The sequence below is a fragment of the Canis lupus genome, chromosome 9 (genome assembly GCF_003254725.2).
Source record: "Canis lupus dingo isolate Sandy chromosome 9, ASM325472v2, whole genome shotgun sequence".
NCBI classification, from domain to species: domain Eukaryota; kingdom Metazoa; phylum Chordata; class Mammalia; order Carnivora; family Canidae; genus Canis; species Canis lupus.
This window is the reverse complement of record NC_064251.1, coordinates 52,234,053-52,253,500: the sequence shown is the minus strand read 5'-3', so window position 1 is coordinate 52,253,500 and position 19,448 is coordinate 52,234,053. Positions and strand designations below refer to the sequence as shown.

Genomic DNA, 19,448 nt, shown 5'->3' with positions numbered 1-19,448 from the left:
AGGAAATGGGGAGAACCCCAGGCCCAGTCTCACTCAGAACTAAGTGTCTCATGCCCTGACCTCTAAATCCCTCCAAAGAACCATGGGTTTGATGCCAAGCCAGACTTTCATTTAAAAAAAAATTAAATTTATTTATTCATGAGAGATACAGAGAGAGAGGCAGAGACACAGGCAGAGGGAGAAGCAGGCTCCCTGCTGGGAACCTGATGCAGGACTCGATCCCTGAACCCCGGGATCACGCGCTGAGCCGAAAGCAGATGATCAACCACTGCGCCACCCAGGCGTCCCCCTTAAGCCAGACTTTTAATAATGAAAATTCATCCACAGCTACTCTGTCATCAGCCAATATATTCAGTTATTGGAACCCGGGAGATTTAGTGGCTGGCCGCTTGTTTTATTTGCTCTCCAGATGGAACCATTTCTCTTGTGTATTTAATATCCTGGAGGAGTATTTTCCCTAACAAATATTCCGTCCGAGACAGTAAATCCATTCCGGACCTCTGGGGTCATTATTTTGTTTGGGAACTCAGCACAGATTCCTTCTATCTCACATATGCTTTTCCCACCGTCATTAGGAGAAAGTGTGAAGAAGTCAGCCCACAGTGGCCACTGCGATTACAGGGCAGCCCTGCCCAACGTGCTTGGCCAGGTCCCCAGCACAGCAGGAAGGGCCAGTGGCCCCGTGGACTGGACTGTGCCTTCACTGAACCTCAGGGCTTTTATACAAACAACCAGCGGGGAGGAGTTTGGATGGCTCACTCCAAGTACAGTTGTGAAGACATAAAAGTATGAGCCTGTCTCTCCCTCCTAGAAGCTTTACCTGCAAGCTTGTCCTGCGGTGGCGTGGGGGTCGTCTTGCTCACGGCGCCGTGCAGCTGACGAGGTTCTGATCCAGGCCCAAGCCTCCCCCTACCTGCCCTCTTCTCCTGATGTCACGGCTCGGGGAGTCCCTGAGCACCCTGGCGGAAGGACACCGAGGCATCAGCAGCAACAAGAAAACAGGGAAGGATCTGGTGTGTGTGTGGGGGGGTGAGGCAAGACCCACCTCCTCATCCATAGGCACGGCCTGCAAGTTGGCCCAGTCCCCTTGGACGAGCAAGGTCCTCTGTGTCCTAGGTCCCAGAGAAGGCCGGCCGCTGACCTCTTGGACCAACCACAGCCCCACCGAGCCAGCCGGCCAGGGAGGGCCTGCTTTACCTCTGCTAACATTTTCTGCAGGTGGCTGTCCCAGACCCCATCCAGAGGTGCCCTGGGGGAGACCCCATGGCGGTGTGAGGTGGGGTCCCGGGGGTGTGGCCTCGGGTTTGATCCACCCCAGGGATGCGGAGCCCCAGGCTGGTCCTCTGGCCTCCGGGAGACGTGGGTCAGAGACCCAGTGGAGAACGTGTCCCAAACGTGGCCTCTCAGGAGACGCCCACCCGGACCCGGGCTCCGGAGGGCTCTGTCGTCTTTAAAACCTCAGAAACGACCAGCAAAGCGAAGACATCTCCTAATATCTTTATTGTTCCTTAGATAACGGGACGGTACAAAGTTCCCCTCGTTTTCACTGAGGATTGTACTTTCCGCGCGCTGTTGCCTTGGGCTCGTTCCTCTTTCAGCGGAAACTCGGTTTCCCTAGATAAGCCCTTCCTATCCGCAGTTACATTATTTAGATAATTTAACAAGAAGAGAGTAATTCCTTTATTATCCACATGAACTTGATAACCTCATTCTAAGGGTGAACACTGAAAAAAAAATTTTTTTTTTTTGTCTTTTTGGAAACAAAAACCATCCACGTATTAACCCCAAACTACGGCACGGCATTTACGACATTCATTGCATAAACTGAACACACAGAGCTACCACCTCAAGGAAACGACAGACAGACGTGGCACAGTATATCTACGGGGGACGCGAGCTCAAACAGGTGGGTGCTGCCGCCGTGCACGCCACGTCCAGCAGGCGCCAGACACGGGTCCGTGGGGACGCGGAGCCTCAGTGCAGCTCGGCTAAGACACAACACGCGGTCGAGAGACAGCAGCTGTGATGAGATGAGTCCCACTAGCCTATGGTGGCCCCTGCGGACGCCGAGCGCGGCCGGCCCGCGGGCCCTCGATGACACACAGCAGGCACGTCCACCAGAGCTGAGCGCGATCTAGGGGAATGTCCATGCGACCTAACAGTGGTTGTTCTCGGGCGAGAACGGGCCAACAGTCGTTGCCTTACTTTTGTAGGTTATTTGACCAGAATGGGGGCTGGGCCGGAGCGGCTGGGGGCTGGTGGGGGGACCAGGGATCTCTGGACTGCAGTTCCAGCTGCAAAGACGGGGCAGGGCGGGGGTGTGTGTGTGGGGGGGTCTCTTCCCAAGTGTGTCGCCCTCTCACTCGAACCGGAGGTGCACGGACATAACGCCACCACCACACGGTGCCGGAGCCCACGCTGCTGCTGCTTTTTCCAAAATTAGTATGATTAGTATCGTTAGGTTATCTCGGCAGCCGTTCCACAGGAATGTCCGTGTGAGTGAGGACCCAGACCCTCGGCCTCCCGGGCGGGAGACGGCTACAACTCGTCAGACCGGATGACGTGGAAGAGGGTGACGTTGTACAGGATCTGGTGGCCGTTGTTCCAAGCGTACAGGGCGCGGTCCTTGGGGTTGTAGTCCAACATGGAGATGTGGGAGTACTTGTTCTGGAAGGGGATGTCGATGTACTCGTAGGTCGAGGCGTTGGTCTGGTAGGCGTAGTGGACCTTGGTGCCTCCTGAGTAGCCGTTGGTGACATAGAGCGTCCCGCAGATGATGAAGGCCTCACCGGCACTGCGCTTGGGGTAGCTTGTGTTCCACGTCTGCAGCACCTGCAGGGACACGGGGTCCAGCTTGCTGATGACGATGTTGCCGGCATTCTGGTTGGTGGCGTAGACGGCCCACAGCCCGTTCTCGTCCACCATGAGGTCGATGTCCGAGTGACCGCCCCAGGCGTAGTGGTACATGTTGTTGTAGCCGGCATAGTCCAGGCTGCGCGTCTTGAGGATCGTCTCCGTCTTCAGGTCAAACCTGATGACGATGTGACTCTGGAACTTATTGAAGTAGATGGAGCCGTTGTACACCACCTGTCCCGTGCCAGACCAGGGGTGCGGGAGGCGGTGGGATGTGAAATTGTCCGTGGTCATGAAGTCGGTCATGGACTTGTACTCGCGGACAAAGCGGTTGTTGTGGTAGCCGTCCATGTACCAAACCTGTGGAGAGAGCAGCACACCCATTAGCGGCTCTGGGGGGAAGGCAGGGGGACATGTGCGGGGCTTCTCCCCCCGAGCCTCCCCTCTTCAGACTCCGTTTCATTAGCTCGGCAGCGGCCCGACCCCATGAGAAGAAGAAAGAACCAGGGGAAGATAACGAAGACAGGCAACGTCATGTCATGTCCTTCCCCTGAACCCGCAGGGCACTTGTCCAAGGGGATAGGACCGGCTCCCCTGCCTAGAATGGAGGGCCCAGTTTAGGGAAAGGATGAGGAGCACACTCTGTGAAGGGGGTCCAAGCCCTTGAGTCCACAGTTCAGGGAAGTGGGTGGCGAGAGAATCACCCCTGGGCCCCCTCTGCCTGTGCAGTGCCCAGGCAATGGGTTCCCTGCGCTCTCCCTGGCCAAGGGCACAGCAGGTGCTCACACTTATTTGGGGAAGGAAGGATCGTCATCAGTGTATGAACCCCAGAGCCAGCAAGACAGCGGTGCTGGAAGAGGAGAACACTCGCAGCCCCAGGCGGCTCCTGTGACATGGGGACCCATCGCCAAGGGCGCCAGGACAGGGCTTCTCATCCCACCAGGCTGTCACTGCGGCCCAGACTGGGTCGCCCCCGTCTGCGGGGCAGAAAGGCATTAACATGGCATGTGGGGCTCAGCACATGGCATCACTGTCACATTCAACCCCGGGGGCCTCCGCTCTAAGAGAAATGAGGGTTTTGTGCATGGCCCAGAGTGTCACAAGCCACCAAGATAACAAACCCAGGGGTGGCCCACGTTTGGGGTTACAGAGGAAGAGATTTCCGATTATTGCTTAAATGCCAGTTGACTTGAAAACTGTCTAGACTTTGTACAAAACGCTTTAGTCATTTTCAACCAATATGGGAGCAAATTAGAAAGCAATGCAGTTACTCAGAGGAAAATCTGCCGGGCTAACGCCATCCCCAGTGCATCTGTCTGGCAATAAGACAGCTGCTTTATCCATCAAGGCTCTGCTGGCTGCGGGAGAGATTACGGATGCCGGGCTTTCAGACACAGCATTACACATGCGTTAAAAATTAAAAAAAAAAAAATCCTAACCTTGTTCCTGAGGCATCCATTTGGATGCTGAGAGGCAGATGCGCTTTTTGTTTTTAATGAGATTAAAAAAAATGAAAAAAAACTAGGTCTCTTTTGAGGCTTTTATTACCCTTAGCCCCCGCAGACCAGCCCACGGTAATGCGGGTCTCGGATTAGAATGGGCGAGCGCAGTGCTGCCGGGGGGCTCCGGAGGCCCTGATCACACCCTCCTGTCTCTCCACTTGGCTTTCTCCTGAGACAGGGAGCTCACTGCTTCCTCCAAGACGGGGTTCCAACATTGTCCCCTCTAGCCCTCCCCTGACCCATGCCCGCAGGGACTGGCTCTCTCCCACTCAGCACAGAGAGCACTCCTGAATGTGTGCAAACACCTCCTCCCCCACGAGCAGGCCTGAGAACACAGGGGACCCCCAGGGTCTGGTGCCTCCCTCCTGGGGTGGGGGAGATGGGTGAAATGGGCACCGAATTGCTCAGGATTTGTAAACTGTCTCTTTTTCCCTGGAAATTAGCAAATTGGACGTAGGGCACAAGGCTTCTGGAAAATGCAATTTAGGCTGGGAGGGGAAATCAGTACAAGGCCCTGAATGTTTAACAACCACAGCTGTTGGCCTGTGGCTGTAAGACACAAAAGAAGGCAGACCATCGCAGCCCTGAGGGACCCTGAGATAAGGGATCCCCTCCTTCCCAGTAGGCACCCCCTCTGGGTTCACTCCGATCTCTGGATTGGAATGCCTCGTTCTCCCCTCTCGTCCAAGTCCCAAGTTCACACAGAATCCCATCACCCCCAGGAGGCCTCACCCAACTCCCTGGCCTCGTCCAGAACCCCCATATCTAAACTCCTAGAGCTGGAACCTGGCAGCCCTCTGAGCCTCTGGGCACGCTCACTTCCTAGGACGATCGGATCGGACTCCAGAGATGGGGGCCGGCATGCGTGTTGGTTAAAGCTTCCTGGAGATGCCAATGTGCAGGCAAGGCTGGACCCTCTGGCTTGGTGCCTGAGCGGTGTTGCTGTTGGCCTGGGCCCCACTGCCCCGGTGATGCTGTCACATCCTGACTGGCCCCCAGGCCTGGTACTGCCTGATTGAACCTTCTAGAACTGTACTCCAGACCATCACTCCTCTATGGACCTGACCCCTCAGCTCCAGGCTCCTCCGTGCAGCATCCGGCTGCCTCTGCACCTGCCAGGCCAAGTCCCTGGCTCGGACACCCCCAGTCTGGTGCCTCTGTGCCCCACACTTGCTGCTCCCCCCTCCACTGATCAAGCTCACTCCTTGGAGGGCATTTCTTAAACCCCCCCTACACCCCCAGGCAGGAAGATCTCAATTTTGTAGTGGGATGACTGGTCACCCCCAGAAGACATGTCCACATTCAGGAACCTGTAAATGTGACCCTTATTTAGAAAAGAGAGCTTTGCGGATGTCATGAAGGATCCCAGGATAGATTAGGGTGGGCCCTAAATCCAATGAGTGGTGTCTTAAGAGGAGCGACATAGGCACAGAGGGGCTGGCCTCTCTGACAGCTGGCCTGGGACATCTACGGTGAAGCCAGCCAACGGGAGGGAAGGTGGTGTGGACTCCAGAAGGGTGGTCCACAGGCAGAGTCAGGGGAGGGGGTCTTCGGGGGGGGGGCCACAGGCTGGCATCAGTGCCATCAGAAGCAGGTGGACCAGTCACCACTGAGAGAAGGCAGCTTCTGGACATGGTAGAGGGACACTAGAGTCCAGCATAGAGCCAGGCACACAGCTAGTGCTTAATAAAGGACTCAAGGAAGGGTGCAAAGGGAGCCTGAGCTAACCTAGTTGTGGCAGTTCAGTGAAAAGGCATCGGGAAGGTGTGGGGATGCGGCGGCTGTACCCACTCCTCGCGGCCTCCTAGGCGGGCACCCACCAGGAACCCTCTGCGTGGCGCTCCCTGCCCCCCGCCCTGCACCCCCTGCCTCTGACCACGCCCCTGAGGCAGCATGCCCCGAAGCTGACGTGGATTCTTGTTTCCCTTTGGAGCAAGTTACTGGTTTCCTAGGTGTGGAGGGAGAATGAAAAAGATCAAAACAAAACAGCTCTCTTCCAGATCAATGGCAGGGTCGGGGGACGCGTCCCTCGCGGGCTGGGAGTGGGATGTGGCTGTGCTGAGCACACGGCTCAGAATGGCCCAGGCCACAGGGCCGCAGGGCAGAGCTGCCAAAGGCCCCCGAAGCTCAGCGTCCCCGCCAGTGAGCTCCTCCCTTTCCCTTGCAGGCAGCTCCCAAGACAGCCTCCTCCCGCTGCCCCTTCTCCAAAGGCTCCATCCATCACCAGGGCCTCCTTTTCTGGAGGGCGATGGAGTCATCAAGCAGAGAACAGGTGTCTAATTATCAAGAGCATCCACCACCCCTCAACAGCTTTGTGAGCCGACATCCTCCCTGTCTGGGGCAGGCAAATAGCCTGCCTTCCAGGAGCCCCGATACTTGGGATCTGAAAAGAGATCTGAGCAGTGCTCTTTATGGCAGCGGGGCCAGAGGCCTGCGTGTGATGTTGGATGTGGACACAGCGCCTGGGCCCGGGTATGTGGGGCATGCGTGGTGGGCAGGCAGCCTGCAGGTGGTAAGGGGGCAGGGGGCGGTCTGGGGGTGCCCAGCCTGGAGCCTGGCACCTGCTGAAGATACTTGTTAATGAAACCACTGACCAGCCTTTCCTAGGACCGTGGGCATGATACTGGACTGGGGTTTTCTCATCAAACAGCAGAGGTAAAGGGTGACTGACCTCCACACCGGCAGGTGACTGGAGGGTCATTGGAGGCCCAACCTGGACAGGCAGGCAGAGGGCTCCGCTGAGGGCCAGGCACGCGCATTGGGGCACTACCACCAGCCTCTCTCATGTTAACTATCAATGTGCACACAGAAGGGCTTAGTTGTGCCAGCACAGAGCCCTGCTGCCTCACCATCACCAAACCTGGAACAGAGCCGGGGTTCCCCGGGAGGGTGTGGACTGGAAGACCAACCGGGATAACAGCCCATTAGACGGTCACAGAACTAGCAAGCATCAGCTAACTGTCCCCACTTAGAACATAAAACAGAAACCACCCCATGAACACCTGTCTGCACTCGCACCCTGGCTTTGCAGTCCTGGGTCGGGCCCTCCGGTGTCCTCTGTCGCCCAGGCTGGAATGAGCTCCAGGGAGGCGCTGCGCTGCCTGCCTGCGCTGGGGGCAGGAGGGGAGATACACAGATCAGGGGCCTCCAGAGGGCCCGCGGCCACGGCCCCTCGCCCACCAACGTCCCAAGAGAAAGTGAGCTGCCACCTCAAGTCCGAAATGCAAGAGACATTGCTTCCTGTTGCCCAGCAGGCCTGGCAGTGGGGGAGGGGAGCTGCAGAGACCAGAAATCTGGGAGAGAGGAAGTGACCCTGACCCTTCCCTTCCCAGTAAGAGTCCTCCAGACAAGGCCCAGAAGTCCCACTCTGGATCCCACCCGGAAAAAGAGTAGAGTAGCTTTTTTTTTTTTTTTTTTAAGTGATCAGTTTGTAAACATCCTGTAAGCCCCTGAAAACCAGGGGGTGGGTAGGAGTCACCCCAGACTGTGGCGAGTTCACCCGGGGCTTAGCCAGTGAGAGGGCGCATGGCCAGAGGACACATGGCCCAGATGGCGTCTCTGCACTCAGCCGGCTGGCCTTCCCCCACACCCCAGGGAGGCTCCCAGGAGGTCACACCCCAGGCCCTGCTTTTCTTTCCTTTTCTGAGTTTTTTACTCAGGGAGGAAATGTCTGGGGAAAAAAGAACACGGTCTCTTCCCTAAATCAAAGAGGAACACGGGTTTCCATCAGCCTTGAAAGGAGTAACAAATGAGACACAAATGAGATGCCTTTAAACTAAGAAAGGCTCCTAATGGGTGCTCCTCCTGGAGCACAGGTGGGGCTGGGAGTGTCTGGAAGGTTCCGGATGCAGAGCCAGACTCGGGCTCCCCTCCCCTGTTCTCCAGCTGGAGACGGTTTGCAGGGGTCCACCTGTCCTGACAATTACCATCTTTCCCATATCGGTTCCCACCCCTGTGGTCTGTGACCTCAGCCAGTACCTGAGCCCCTCCCTGAAGCTGCGGGGAACCAACCCCCAGGGGTGCCCAGCTGCGCTCAAGCCAACAAATGCTTGAGTGGGTGTCCGGGTACGTGGGCACTGAAGTGAGGGCCAGATATTCGGGGGATGGAGACCCAGGCCCAGGCCCGGTGCAGGAGGCACTTACCCTGTTATCACCTTCTGGAGCCAGAGGGTCTGTCATCCAGGACCCGAACCTTGAGCCAGAGGTCTTGACAGTCACAGGGTCGCTGATGCCCGTCAGCTTGCCACAGGCTGGAAGACAGTGCACAGCACAGGACAGTGAGTCCCCTGGCCGGACCCCGACCATCCACTGCAGGAAGATGTGGTGACACACGCAGCCCCAAAGGCCAGAGAAGACCCCTCCCCACCCAAACAGAGCCACTGAGGCCAGGCTGGGCAGGGAAGGGGAGGAACAGCCGCCCGGCCACCCCTCCCACCCCCGGCCTCACGCCCTCTGTCCTGAGGGACTTGGGGGTGGAGGTGGAGGTGGAGGCGCTACAGCAGCACATGTGGAGGACCAGCCTCGCCAGGACAGTTTCCTTCTCTGGGCAGTGGGCACAGCAGCCGCCCCAGCCTCTAAAGCTGCAGGACAGAGAGCATCCCTGGTCCCCAGGTTGTTAGGCTCCAGGCAGGGCTCCAGGCAGGGCTCCACCTGTTCCTGAGGCACCTCTTTGGGAGGCGCCCCCGGGCCTGCACCCTTCGGCCAGTTAGAACTGGAGTAGGGGAAAGACCAATTCCGCCCCTTTGCTGGAGACCCTGAGAGCGTCCCCTGCAGGAGGAGAAGGTCCCTTCTGCCTGGGGGAACCCTGCGGCCAGAAGGCAGGGACTCCGGAGGCACTGACGGACGAGCAGGGCAGCGGGACAGATGGGGCCTCGAATGCGGCCTCAGCCCCACCCGGCTCACAGACGCCGGCCCGGAGGGACTCAGGGCGACGCTAGCACGGGACACAGCCGAGGCCGGGATCCGGTGCTCCCTGCCCAGCGCCCTTCCCACAGCCCCGCCGGCCTGCTGGGTGCACCCAGCCCCTCCACTTCCACCCGACACCAGCCTTGTGCACTGCCACTTAGGTCTTCCAGGATAAGTGAGCCCCAGCCTGGAGAGCCAAGGCGTTCCTGCGCCACGGCAGCCGGATCAGCACGTGGACACAGTGCACTCAGCAAGGTCCCCGGAAGATCCGGGAGCTTTCAGAAGATTGTCAGTGACTTAACCCGGGGACACCGTTTAGCTGGGATAATCCCACAAAGCATAGGGTGGGCCGGGCCTCAGAAACAGGTCTCTATGAACTTAAAGCATTAGCATCATCACACAGGACAGACCCCCGACACCCCAGCCCAGTGCCTGGGGTCCCCGTCTCCCCATCTCCTCGTGCTGGCAGGGGGACACAGATGCTGGAGGGAGGGACAAGAGCTGCCTGCAGGTGCAGGTAGGAGCGGGGCTGGCTTTGCACCCAAATCCCTGTCGGTGGCACCGCCCTGCTCACGCGTGGCTGCTGTCTTCGGTCCACACCTATTTTTACCCGCCTATCCTTCCCCACTTTCCAGATTTCCTGTCTGTGCCACTTTCAGGAGCAATCGTGTGCTCTCCCACATAAATACGGTCCCCTCACAGCCCGCGGTTTCCTGGCAGGACTCATGGCTCGTGGGGCTGGTGGCATGTCTGCAGGCGTGCCAGGTCCCTGCTAAGAATGCCAGCAAGCTCGCTGGGCTCCTGTCTGTGGGAGGACAAGGGGATGGAGGAAGGCTCAGGGGTCAGCAGCATCTACAGGGACAGGAAGACCAAGGAGGTGGTCAGGGCTGGTGACCCCTGCGCTCTCTTGGTTCCTATGACCTGGGGACTCCGGGCTGCCTCCGGGAGACAGCAGCTTCTCTGAACTGGGGTGGGAATCGGGAGATGTTGACAGGGGCCACCTCCAGCCACCAGGGGCCAGCGGTCCTGCCGGCAGCCTGGAAGGAGGTGCCGTCACCCCCAGGGGTGTCATGGCTCAGGGAGCTTCGTGGGCCCGTGGGTTTTCCATCCAATAGCACGCGATGGGACCAGGTGCCACACAGTGTGATGCCAACTCAAGTCTGCGCAGCCACAGCCCCTGTGCTAGATGACTTCTCCGAGGGAGACCAGATGTCTGTCCTCCGCATCACACCTGGCAGGTGAAGATGGTGGGCCAGCACCCCAGCTCCACTCGGATGCCTGGCCCTTCCCACCTCCATGCCTTTGCCCAGCCTGTTCCTCCACCTGGCAGGCCCCTCCACCCACCCTCCCACCTGTCCTGGATCGTTGGCCCAAACCCATGCCTCTGCCTTTGGAACACTGCCCACCTGGTCCTCACTGACTCATGCTGGCCACCACACATTTCCTGGGGCCTCAGACCCCTGCGTCCAGGTCTCGCTGCCCAAGGCCACAAGCTTGTTGCACTCTTACTATTTCCTCAAGGCTCTGCCTGCGGGATTGGCCATGAACGAGCGAGTGAATCATCTCCCAGGTACTTAGAGGTAAAATGATTCACGTCTCAGAAAACCCTCACGCGTCTGTCCTTCCCCAAACACCTCGGCAGAGGGGATGGGAGGTGACGCAGGGTCACCCTCCTCCAACTCTGGCACAGATAGTTTCCTTTTTCCGTAAGCACAGGGCGTAGCTGTGGGGGGAGCTTCTAGAAGGGTGCCTGATGCTCAGTGGACATAGCGGCCGCTCTCCCGACCATGGGTTCAGAATAAAGATGTGGAGAACAGTCGGTGTCAGGGCTGCTTTGGACCGCCCGCCCCACTGCATCCTGCCCACTGGGGGCTTTGGGCCACCGCAGGGACACAGGTTGCAGGTCAGGTATGATCTGGAGGGGGAGGCTCTGAGGTAGCGCCAGCCCCCGGCCTTCCCAGGGCTGAAGTTTGCCCCTCACCCCGGTGCTCCTGGCGCCACGGGCAGAGCACCAGCCTCCCCAGCCCCTTGGAGGGATCAGAGTGTAAAGAAAAGGGTCCGGCTGGCCTGGGAGCCCCACTCTTCCAACCACTGGCTGCAGGCTCAGGTCTCCAGGGCCTACAGGGCTGCAGGCTGCCCCCCCCCCCCCCCCCCCGCTTGAGTCAGGGAGTTATTTTTGGTTCTCTGTCCAGACTGGTTCTGCCAAGACCTCAGGAGCTAACAGGATCTATAAAAGCCCCATGGCAGAGCCTCATGGAGGAGTCTTGGCACATTCAGTTCAGGAAAGTGTCCCTCTCCGTCACGAGGGCTCAGGATGTGCGTAAGGAGGGGAGGAGGCTGCACCCTGAGCAGGTGCAGCTTAAAGGAGGTGGAGCTCCAGGGCCAGCGCTCCCAGCTGGGAGGGCCTGGCAGCCCTTGAGAGCCCAGGACCAGAGCCCAGGACGGGTCTCAGTGTGGGGGACACCTTGCAAAGCCGGGATCCGGGACAAAGCAGTGCCCTGCAGATGAAATCATTCACCTCTTGCTATTCCTAGAAGGAATCCACTTCTGAACAACAGCCGGGACAGTCTCCACAGGGAGCCCTGAGCAGGCCCAGGGTGGCAAGCCCACCAAGGGACCAGGGCACAGATCAGAGTGAGGGGCCCAGAGCCCGGTAGCAGGCAGTCTGGGCTCTGGGCTTCTGTTCTCCCTTGGTCCCAGCTTTTATCCCTGGTGGACTGGGAACAGTGCAAAGCTGGGAGCTTGGGCAGACATACGTCCTTGCAGGTGCAACAACCCGAGGACGGAGCAGACCTCACGCAAGCTGTACACACGGACCCAGAGCCTGGGAGTGGCACCAGGAGACCCCTCACCAGGCACAACTCCGAGTGCTTCCTGGGAGGACTTCAGAAGGGGAAGCCTGCCCTGCCAGGATCCCTCTTGGGTCAACACGTGAGTGGCACATCAGGCGTGGGCTTGCTTCTTTCCCGTGGGGGCTTCCACAGGCGGAGGCATCCCAAACTCAGCTCTTGGATCCTCCACTGAATGCAAAACCCACTTGTGCTACTTATCATCACCCATGCCAGCCGCACCCTCCCCCAGCCCCTCCAGACCCCTGGGTGCAGGTCAGGGCCCATCCCTCTGCCTTCCTGAGCCTGCCGCATCTCGAGGGTTAGAGAAGAGGAAGGAGCCTTCAGACCTGCCTCCCCCAGGAAAGAGCACCCAGGATGTTGTGCCAAGGCAAAGCACCCTGCCCTGACACCTAAACTGGAGAGACGTCTACACGCTGGTGGTTATCAACGGGGATGCTGGGCTGGTGGGGAGGCTGAAGCCCACCGGGCTTCATTCACTTGTGTTCTCAGTGGAAAGGAGACTCCTAGAGGTTCTGATGCCGGGGCTCTGGGTGTCAGGGCACTTCCTTTCCACCCAGGATGGTGTAACTCAGCTAAAACTCAGCTCTTCCCCCACCCCACTGCCCCCATTGTACAGACAACAATATTGAGGCCTGAAGCTAACCAGGCACAGGAGATGCTCAGAGCATATTGGTGTATGAACAGCATCTTGCCTTGGATCCTGAGTCTCTGGCTCAGTCAGTTGGGCTTCTGGGTCATCTGCCTCGGCAGGTTCTCCATGGGGTGACAGTGAACTCTCATGCCCCAGCCTGGGGGACAGGGTCCCTAGGCAGCTCTGGCATTCTCCTGTCTGGAAACCAGGGGAGCTCAGGGGAGTGGTCAGAGGCTGCCTTCCTTGCAGAGGATGCCCAGAGATGCTGAGCCTCACCTCCAGTTTTAGAAATGGAGTTTCAGAGTCATTTCCGGCTGAGCATCTGGGAAAAACATACGATCCCATAGAGAGAGGAATCTTTGCAAATAGAAACAGAAAACAAACAGAATCTTCTTTTTTCCCTGTGTATGTTTTGGGATCAGGAATTACCTGTCATGCTAACCTAAAGAGAAGGTGGCCACAGGGAGGGAACCCACTGAAAGCACTCTGGGGGGAGCTTCAGCGTCTACACTGGGGAGGAGACTTCAGATCAAGGAGCCAAGGCTCTGAGAGAGCGGGATGGGGGGTGGGGTGGGTGGGTGGGCAGGCTACCAGGAGGAGGCTACATCCTGCAGGAGCCCCAGCCCCTGGGACAGCTGTCGGTGCAGAGGGGAGGGGGCCCAGAGTGCAGGAGGCGGGCTCCTCTGCTCTATGCTCAGGGGACCTCCAAGCAAGCAAACAGGCTGCTAAGGTGCTGCCCATTTGGGAGATGAATGTGGTCCTCCAGTTACTGAGCTTGAATGGAGACTTCGGGAGAGGGAGGAGCTACTGTTCAATCTATTATCTGCCTACTTATCTACCACCACACCTACCCACCCACCTGTCTGTCCATCTATGGACCCATTATATCTACCTGCCCGCCTATCTGCCTGCCTATCACACTGCTGGGCACAGGGGATGTGCCAGGATGTGAGGCATCCCTGGACTCACACGGCGATCCCATGGCACGGGGACTCCTCTACCTTCACTGTACAGATAAACAGGTGGCTGCCACTGGAGACAGTCAGGGCCTGGGGAGAGTCCCACGGCTGCAGAGTGACGCTTCACTACCTTACGACATTGCCTGCTGTAGCTCCGGGCTCTCACGCTTTGGCATTCATCTGAATCCCCCAGGTGCTAGTTAAATGCAGATCCCTAGGCTCCTTGCAGATTCCAGCTCAGCAGGTCTACCTACAAGACCAGGTTTTTCTCCAGAAAGAAACACACAGGCAAGAAAACACGGCTGCATTCCGGTGGGAGAGCATGCAGCCCCTGGGAGTCAGCCTCTCTCTTTACTCCCAGACCAACCATCTCAGCGGCCCCAAGGGTAACTGTGTGAAAGCCCCAAGATCCTAAGCTGCAAGGAAAATGCATGCAGCTTCTAAAAATAGGCCAGGTACAGATGGAAAGGCTGCTCGTCCCAAGCGGGGTGGCATCCCCCTTGGAGAGGCCTGTGGCTTCTGGGTGTTTAAAACTTTCCACTCAGAATTTCTGCTTTGCTCCTTGACCGCCTACTGGGAAAGTGCAGAGGTCCCATCTCAGTTTCTCGCTGGTATACACAGTCTGTATCCCAGGGAGGGGATAAGATAACCAATAAACCCCCGCCCCTGGATTCTTCAGAGGCAGAGAGAGACCCCTGGGTGGGGGTGTTTGGAGGGTCTGGACCGAGAGAGGTGGTCAGCGTAGGCTAGTTCTAAGTAGAAACCCCAACCTGTGCCCAGTGGAAATAACTACATAACCCGTAGTCATAAGGATAGCCCCGTAACTGTGAACATTCTAAACATCCACACCGACCCCTGGCATGTCAGAACGGGAAGCGCTGTGGAGACTGCTCGGCCCCAACCCCTCCTGGGGGCCATCCCAGGTCCCCTGGCCCCTGACACGCCAGGACTGGGGCTCCATGAAGCACATCACTGGAAAAACGCAGTAGACAATCCCTTGTGTGACACAGCAGAAGTGCCCACGTTAAAGCAGATTAAACTTCTAACGCCTCTCATGGTCCTCCTCGGGTCTGGGGGACTTTCGAGTGTTTGCCTTTGCTGGGAGGCCTACAGTGGCGTTCAAGACCAGCTGGACATGCAGACCTGCTCCATCCAACGGGGGGGCTGGCCGACTACTTCCTTGCCCTTCAGATGTTCTCTCCCTTTCACCTCAGGCACCAGGGATTTTAAAAAGTATTTACTACTCTGGGACATTTTAAGTTTATAAGAAGGCATTTGGGGTGTGTGGTGGTGGGGGTAGGTGAAGGAATCAAGTTAGAATATCAGATAAAACCTAAGGGCAACTTCTTCATAAACGAAAATTACCCAAAAAATTACCCCAAGGTATCCTAAGAAATATACAGTATGAACATGAGCAACCATGGTGTCAAAAAACAGGAGGTGAGAAGTGCCAGCTAGTCCTCACATGAAAATCTAAGAATGGACTGGAGGTTGAAATGTGCCAGAAGTGGGCTCAGATGCCAACAAGTCAAGATTTGTGAAAGCAACCAACAGGGATGTTGATAAGGTGAGTGGGAATTCAAACACAGCCCAGAATCTGGGGGGGGGGGCGTCCCCCAGAAAGCAACAACAGGGTGCAGGAGCCCATGGACTCAGAGGCTCCCTCCATCCAAGCTGTTGGGATGGACCAATGCTTTTACTCGCTGTGAATGGCCAGTCCTCTTACGGCGCCGTGACCAGATTTTCTTTCCTTGTGTATCCAAACTACGCATGATCTGCTATCTCGGGAGTTTCGTCAGCCCTTGTTCCCAACCTGGAGAGAATCCGAGATGTATGTTTCCAGCCCTATTAAACTTGTGTCCTAAACTCACCCACCACACACACAGACGCACGCACTCACGTGTGCAAGCGCACATACACACACATACAGATGGTATGTGGCGTCTAATGCTTTTTTTTTCCAGATGTGTGACTTCATGGGGTCGGTGAGCTGCCCTTTGCACGGGGTGGGTCAGTGGCTGAGGGTGAGTGCCACCTACGCTCCTAAGCGGAAGCCCTACCCAGGAGCCCTAATCCGGCCAGGGCCTCCCAGAAGCCAGGCGGGCGCTGTCCAACTTCAGCACCACTCCCTATGCCTGCACGACAGCGGAGGTGGCAGGTGCAGCGCCATGGCCCCGCAGGGTTCTGGTCCTACCTAGTTTTTGCATGCATGCACGGAGCCTTTCTTCAAGATTGGACACTCTGCTCTGAAGTTCATCGTAGTCATAGGCGCCAATTTCCTCTTGCAGCTCGTTAAGCACTGACGTCAGATTCTGGACCTCCTCCTTAAATTGCAATACCAATTTGGCATCGGCCTTGTACTCTTCCAACACAGGTATCAAAGGCCTAAGTTCATCCATTTTCGCTTTTATCGCCTGCAAGGTTAAAATAAGCTGGGTTCAGTGCTCTGCGTGCAAAAACTTGCAACACCCTTCCTTGGCCTGGCTTCTCCCCGGGCGAGGGAGCATGTGTGTACACTCCTGTTTCATTTATGGGTTTATGTATTCTGGCCCAAGAGAGTTAGAAGAGCATATTAACCAGTCTTCAGAACACCAACATATTTGGGAAAGGTCTTTATTGTCAGTTTAGAATGCAACATCTTAAGGTTACATGCTTTTAGTCACACACACAAAGTTTCTTTTTTTTTTTTTCTTTTTCAAAAAATGCATTGACAAGGGTTTCAAACTATCCATGGAATGCATCTACAGTCGCATGCAAAAGAGGATCCTGGTTGTGTTCAAGGTTCCTTAGTGATATGGTGCTAAGTATTGGAAAATAATAGTAAAAATGCATGGTGCAAAAGCTCTCTGACCCTCTTTCATGGTTACATGGGAGTGGACTGCTTCTTCAGTCACTGCAGCATTGAAAAAACTCTTTTAAGTTAGCCCTGCAAGCAAGAAAATGAAATACCGTTGAAGAGCTACCTCACTAGCCTGCCTTAAACAGACAGCCATTCATAGACAAATATTTTCATGGTCACTTAAAAAAAAAAATCACACTTCATTGCCAGATTTAGTCCAAACCAACGGCTTTAACGGTTATAGAGATTCCCTCACAGTTCCTGGTGGAATTCATAATGCAATTAAAGCATGGTCAAATGCCAGGGGTTGCTTTTTTCTCCCCCGGGGCCATACGGCCCCAAATTTTGGAACTGGGAGAGACGCCTGCGTGGACAGTGCCTGCAAAGACGAGCTAGCCCATGGTGGCTAAAGATGCCCCCGTCTTCAGAGGAATTGGAATCTACCATGGCGAAGGGAATGCTGGCCTTTCAGGGAGAGACACAAACTCTTTGGTCAGGCGGGTCGAAATTTCTCTCCGAGATAATTCACGATGACGTGTCAGAAGCAAGGACAACATGTTCACCTGCCTCCAACGTGAGCAATCGGCTCATTGCTCCTCAAGAGGATCAGGCCTGCCATTATTTTATTTATAATATAGATTTATTACTTCGTTAGCCTGCCGTTTCGTCTATATAATGTATCGCTTTTAAAAGCGGATTAGTTCTTGCTTCATGCAGGGAGCACATCAAAGGAAAACATTAGCATAAAAAGGACAGGAAGACAGAGCATCAGCAATTTCTAGTCAAGCGGGGCTGTGTAATTTGACCTGTTCATTTATATCCGGCTAGATTGCTAATTAACATGCATGTATACCTTAATTAAGGTGCATATAATTTTTCAATTTGATCATTTTGAAGCTGAGCAAACTAGAGGCATATATATATACATATTTCTATATATGTATATATAATTTTAGGTCAAACTCTGGCCTTAATGTCCAGAGTTACCCGGAGAGAAGAAAAACGAAAACAAAAACCACTTACCAGGAAGTGAGAAAGATGTTGGTGTCTCTCTCTTTCCTCCCTGCAAATCTACAGTGTGCCTTGTCATAGCTAAATTAGGTCAGATGTGAAAAATTGCCCTGAGTGATCCCTGCTCAGAAATGGCTCTAATCAATTAAGTTAATCCTTGGCTAATGTGATTTACCTACAGCAGCTGCAGAATGACAAGGACCAGTCGTGTCCCTTCCCAGCTCATTTGTGCACTGGCTTGAGAAGCCAGGTCCTGGGACCCCAGCCTGAGAAGCTAACGGGAGCTGAAAACCACTGCTCCATCCATCCATCCATCCCTTTCATGGGCCCTTTTGCCAAACCAGGGCGAGGGCAGCCCGCCTCTCCGTTCCCAAGGATGGAGGCCGCGTTCAAGGCAAAGGGCAATTTCTGCAGGGCTCCTCCCCCACCCCGAGTTTCTATTTCTGGAGGGGAAGGGGATGGCAGGAAAGGACAAGGAGAGGGAGGATACATACCTTGAACTGCCTGGCCAGGTGTTGCTTATGGCTCTCCTCCACCTGTTTGAACTTGGACTCCAGCCCTTTCATTTGGTTCTCCATCTTCTCCACGTACTGCAAGTCCCTCTGAGTCCGCCTGTCCAGGACCTCTATGGACTGAGACATGTTTTGCACCTGCCAAAAAGGCAACAGGTTCAGGAAAGGAGCGGCAACAGGCGCCCACGCCTGCCGTCATATCTGCCTCTTAATACATGACAGTGACCTTTTTTTCCATGCGGCCGACGCACTGGGAACCAGAGGCGGCCCATGCATTATTTACCAGTTAATCACCAGCGTCGGGGAGTGTTATGACCAAGAACTCCCCAAACAGAGCAAATTGGTTTGGTAAACATTTCCTCTGCCATGTTCCAGAATGCTTGCTCTCACAGCCAGGGATGCAACAGGAGCCCCGGGTCCTCCCTGCTCACAGCTCCAGGTGTATATGGCTTTGGGTGACCTTTTTTTTTTCCCTCCTTAATTGTCCGGGGGATGGTATTGTGTCTCAGTCTCTTTATTCTGCAGGATGAAACGGGTTAGGTGGGCATAAAAACCAACAAGGATGAATAGTGCTGTCGGGCTCCCTGCACCCCCGGTGGAGGCTCCCTGTCCCCCTAAATCTCACTGGAGTCCTGCCATGAAGCTCGATCGCAGGAGCGTGGAGCCAGGCTACGAGGAAACTGCTCCCCCTGATTGTGCATCAACCCTTGTCCCCATCTTGCGCGCCATCCATCACGCCCCACGGTATCATAGGTAGATGACTGCTCTGCAAACACACACATTCAGAGCATAGAGTCAGGAATCAATCACCCAGCAAATGAAGAATCGCTGTTTTACATCTTTGCAGGCGGATCTGAATTGAGTCTCGCCTCAAGATGGAACTTTAATATTCAACAGGATTCCAGAGAGCTTAAAAGGAAAACAGTTTTCATGCAGCCACCTGCCAATGCATTTTATTTTTGGGAGACTGGCTTGTGCTTCTGAGCACATGCATTTGGGGCGGTGGGGAGGCGGATGGAACTCAGGATTGCGCGGTGGCGTTTGGGTCATTTCTCAGAACCTCATCCAATTACCAGGGACGAAGCAGCTACCCTCACAAGCACAAGCAAATCTCCATTTCTGGTTCCTCGCTGCCTTCGAAAATCCTCTCCCTTTCAGGAACAGAATCATTTGGGTGTGACACGTAGCTCAACTCGGTCAGTGAAAAGATGACAGTGCGGTTTCTACCACTTACGGTACATCCTCCACCCCCGCAAATAAAACAAAGTAAGAGCGCAACCGAAAGAAAGGCTTCTCAGTAGGAGAAAAACCGATATTACTCATTGCAGCATTTTTAAAATGCCTGGGATTTTTATGGCTCGTTATTTAAAAGTGACACACAAAT

At 55.6% G+C, this 19,448-nt stretch overlaps 1 protein-coding gene across 3 annotated transcripts in view; it reads right to left on the bottom strand.

Annotated features, from left to right (window-relative positions):
- Positions 1–1,481: 1,481 nt before the first annotated feature.
- OLFM1 (olfactomedin 1) overlaps positions 1,482–19,448 on the bottom strand; it is a 37,693-nt gene continuing 19,726 nt past the window's right edge. For 2 of the 3 annotated variants that reach the window (XM_025475654.3, XM_025475653.3), the window contains exons 3-6: positions 18,047–18,202; positions 15,897–16,116; positions 8,499–8,605; positions 1,482–3,213 (exon numbers count right to left, since the gene is read on the bottom strand). In XM_025475654.3, the coding sequence (XP_025331439.1) occupies positions 2,539–3,213; positions 8,499–8,605; positions 15,897–16,116; positions 18,047–18,202 (1,158 nt within the window). In that variant the 3' untranslated portion in view covers positions 1,482–2,538. Of the gene's footprint in view, positions 3,214–8,498; positions 8,606–15,896; positions 16,117–16,299; positions 16,629–18,046; positions 18,203–19,448 lie in introns of those variants that run through there. The other variant, XM_035720323.2, reaches the window with a different exon arrangement.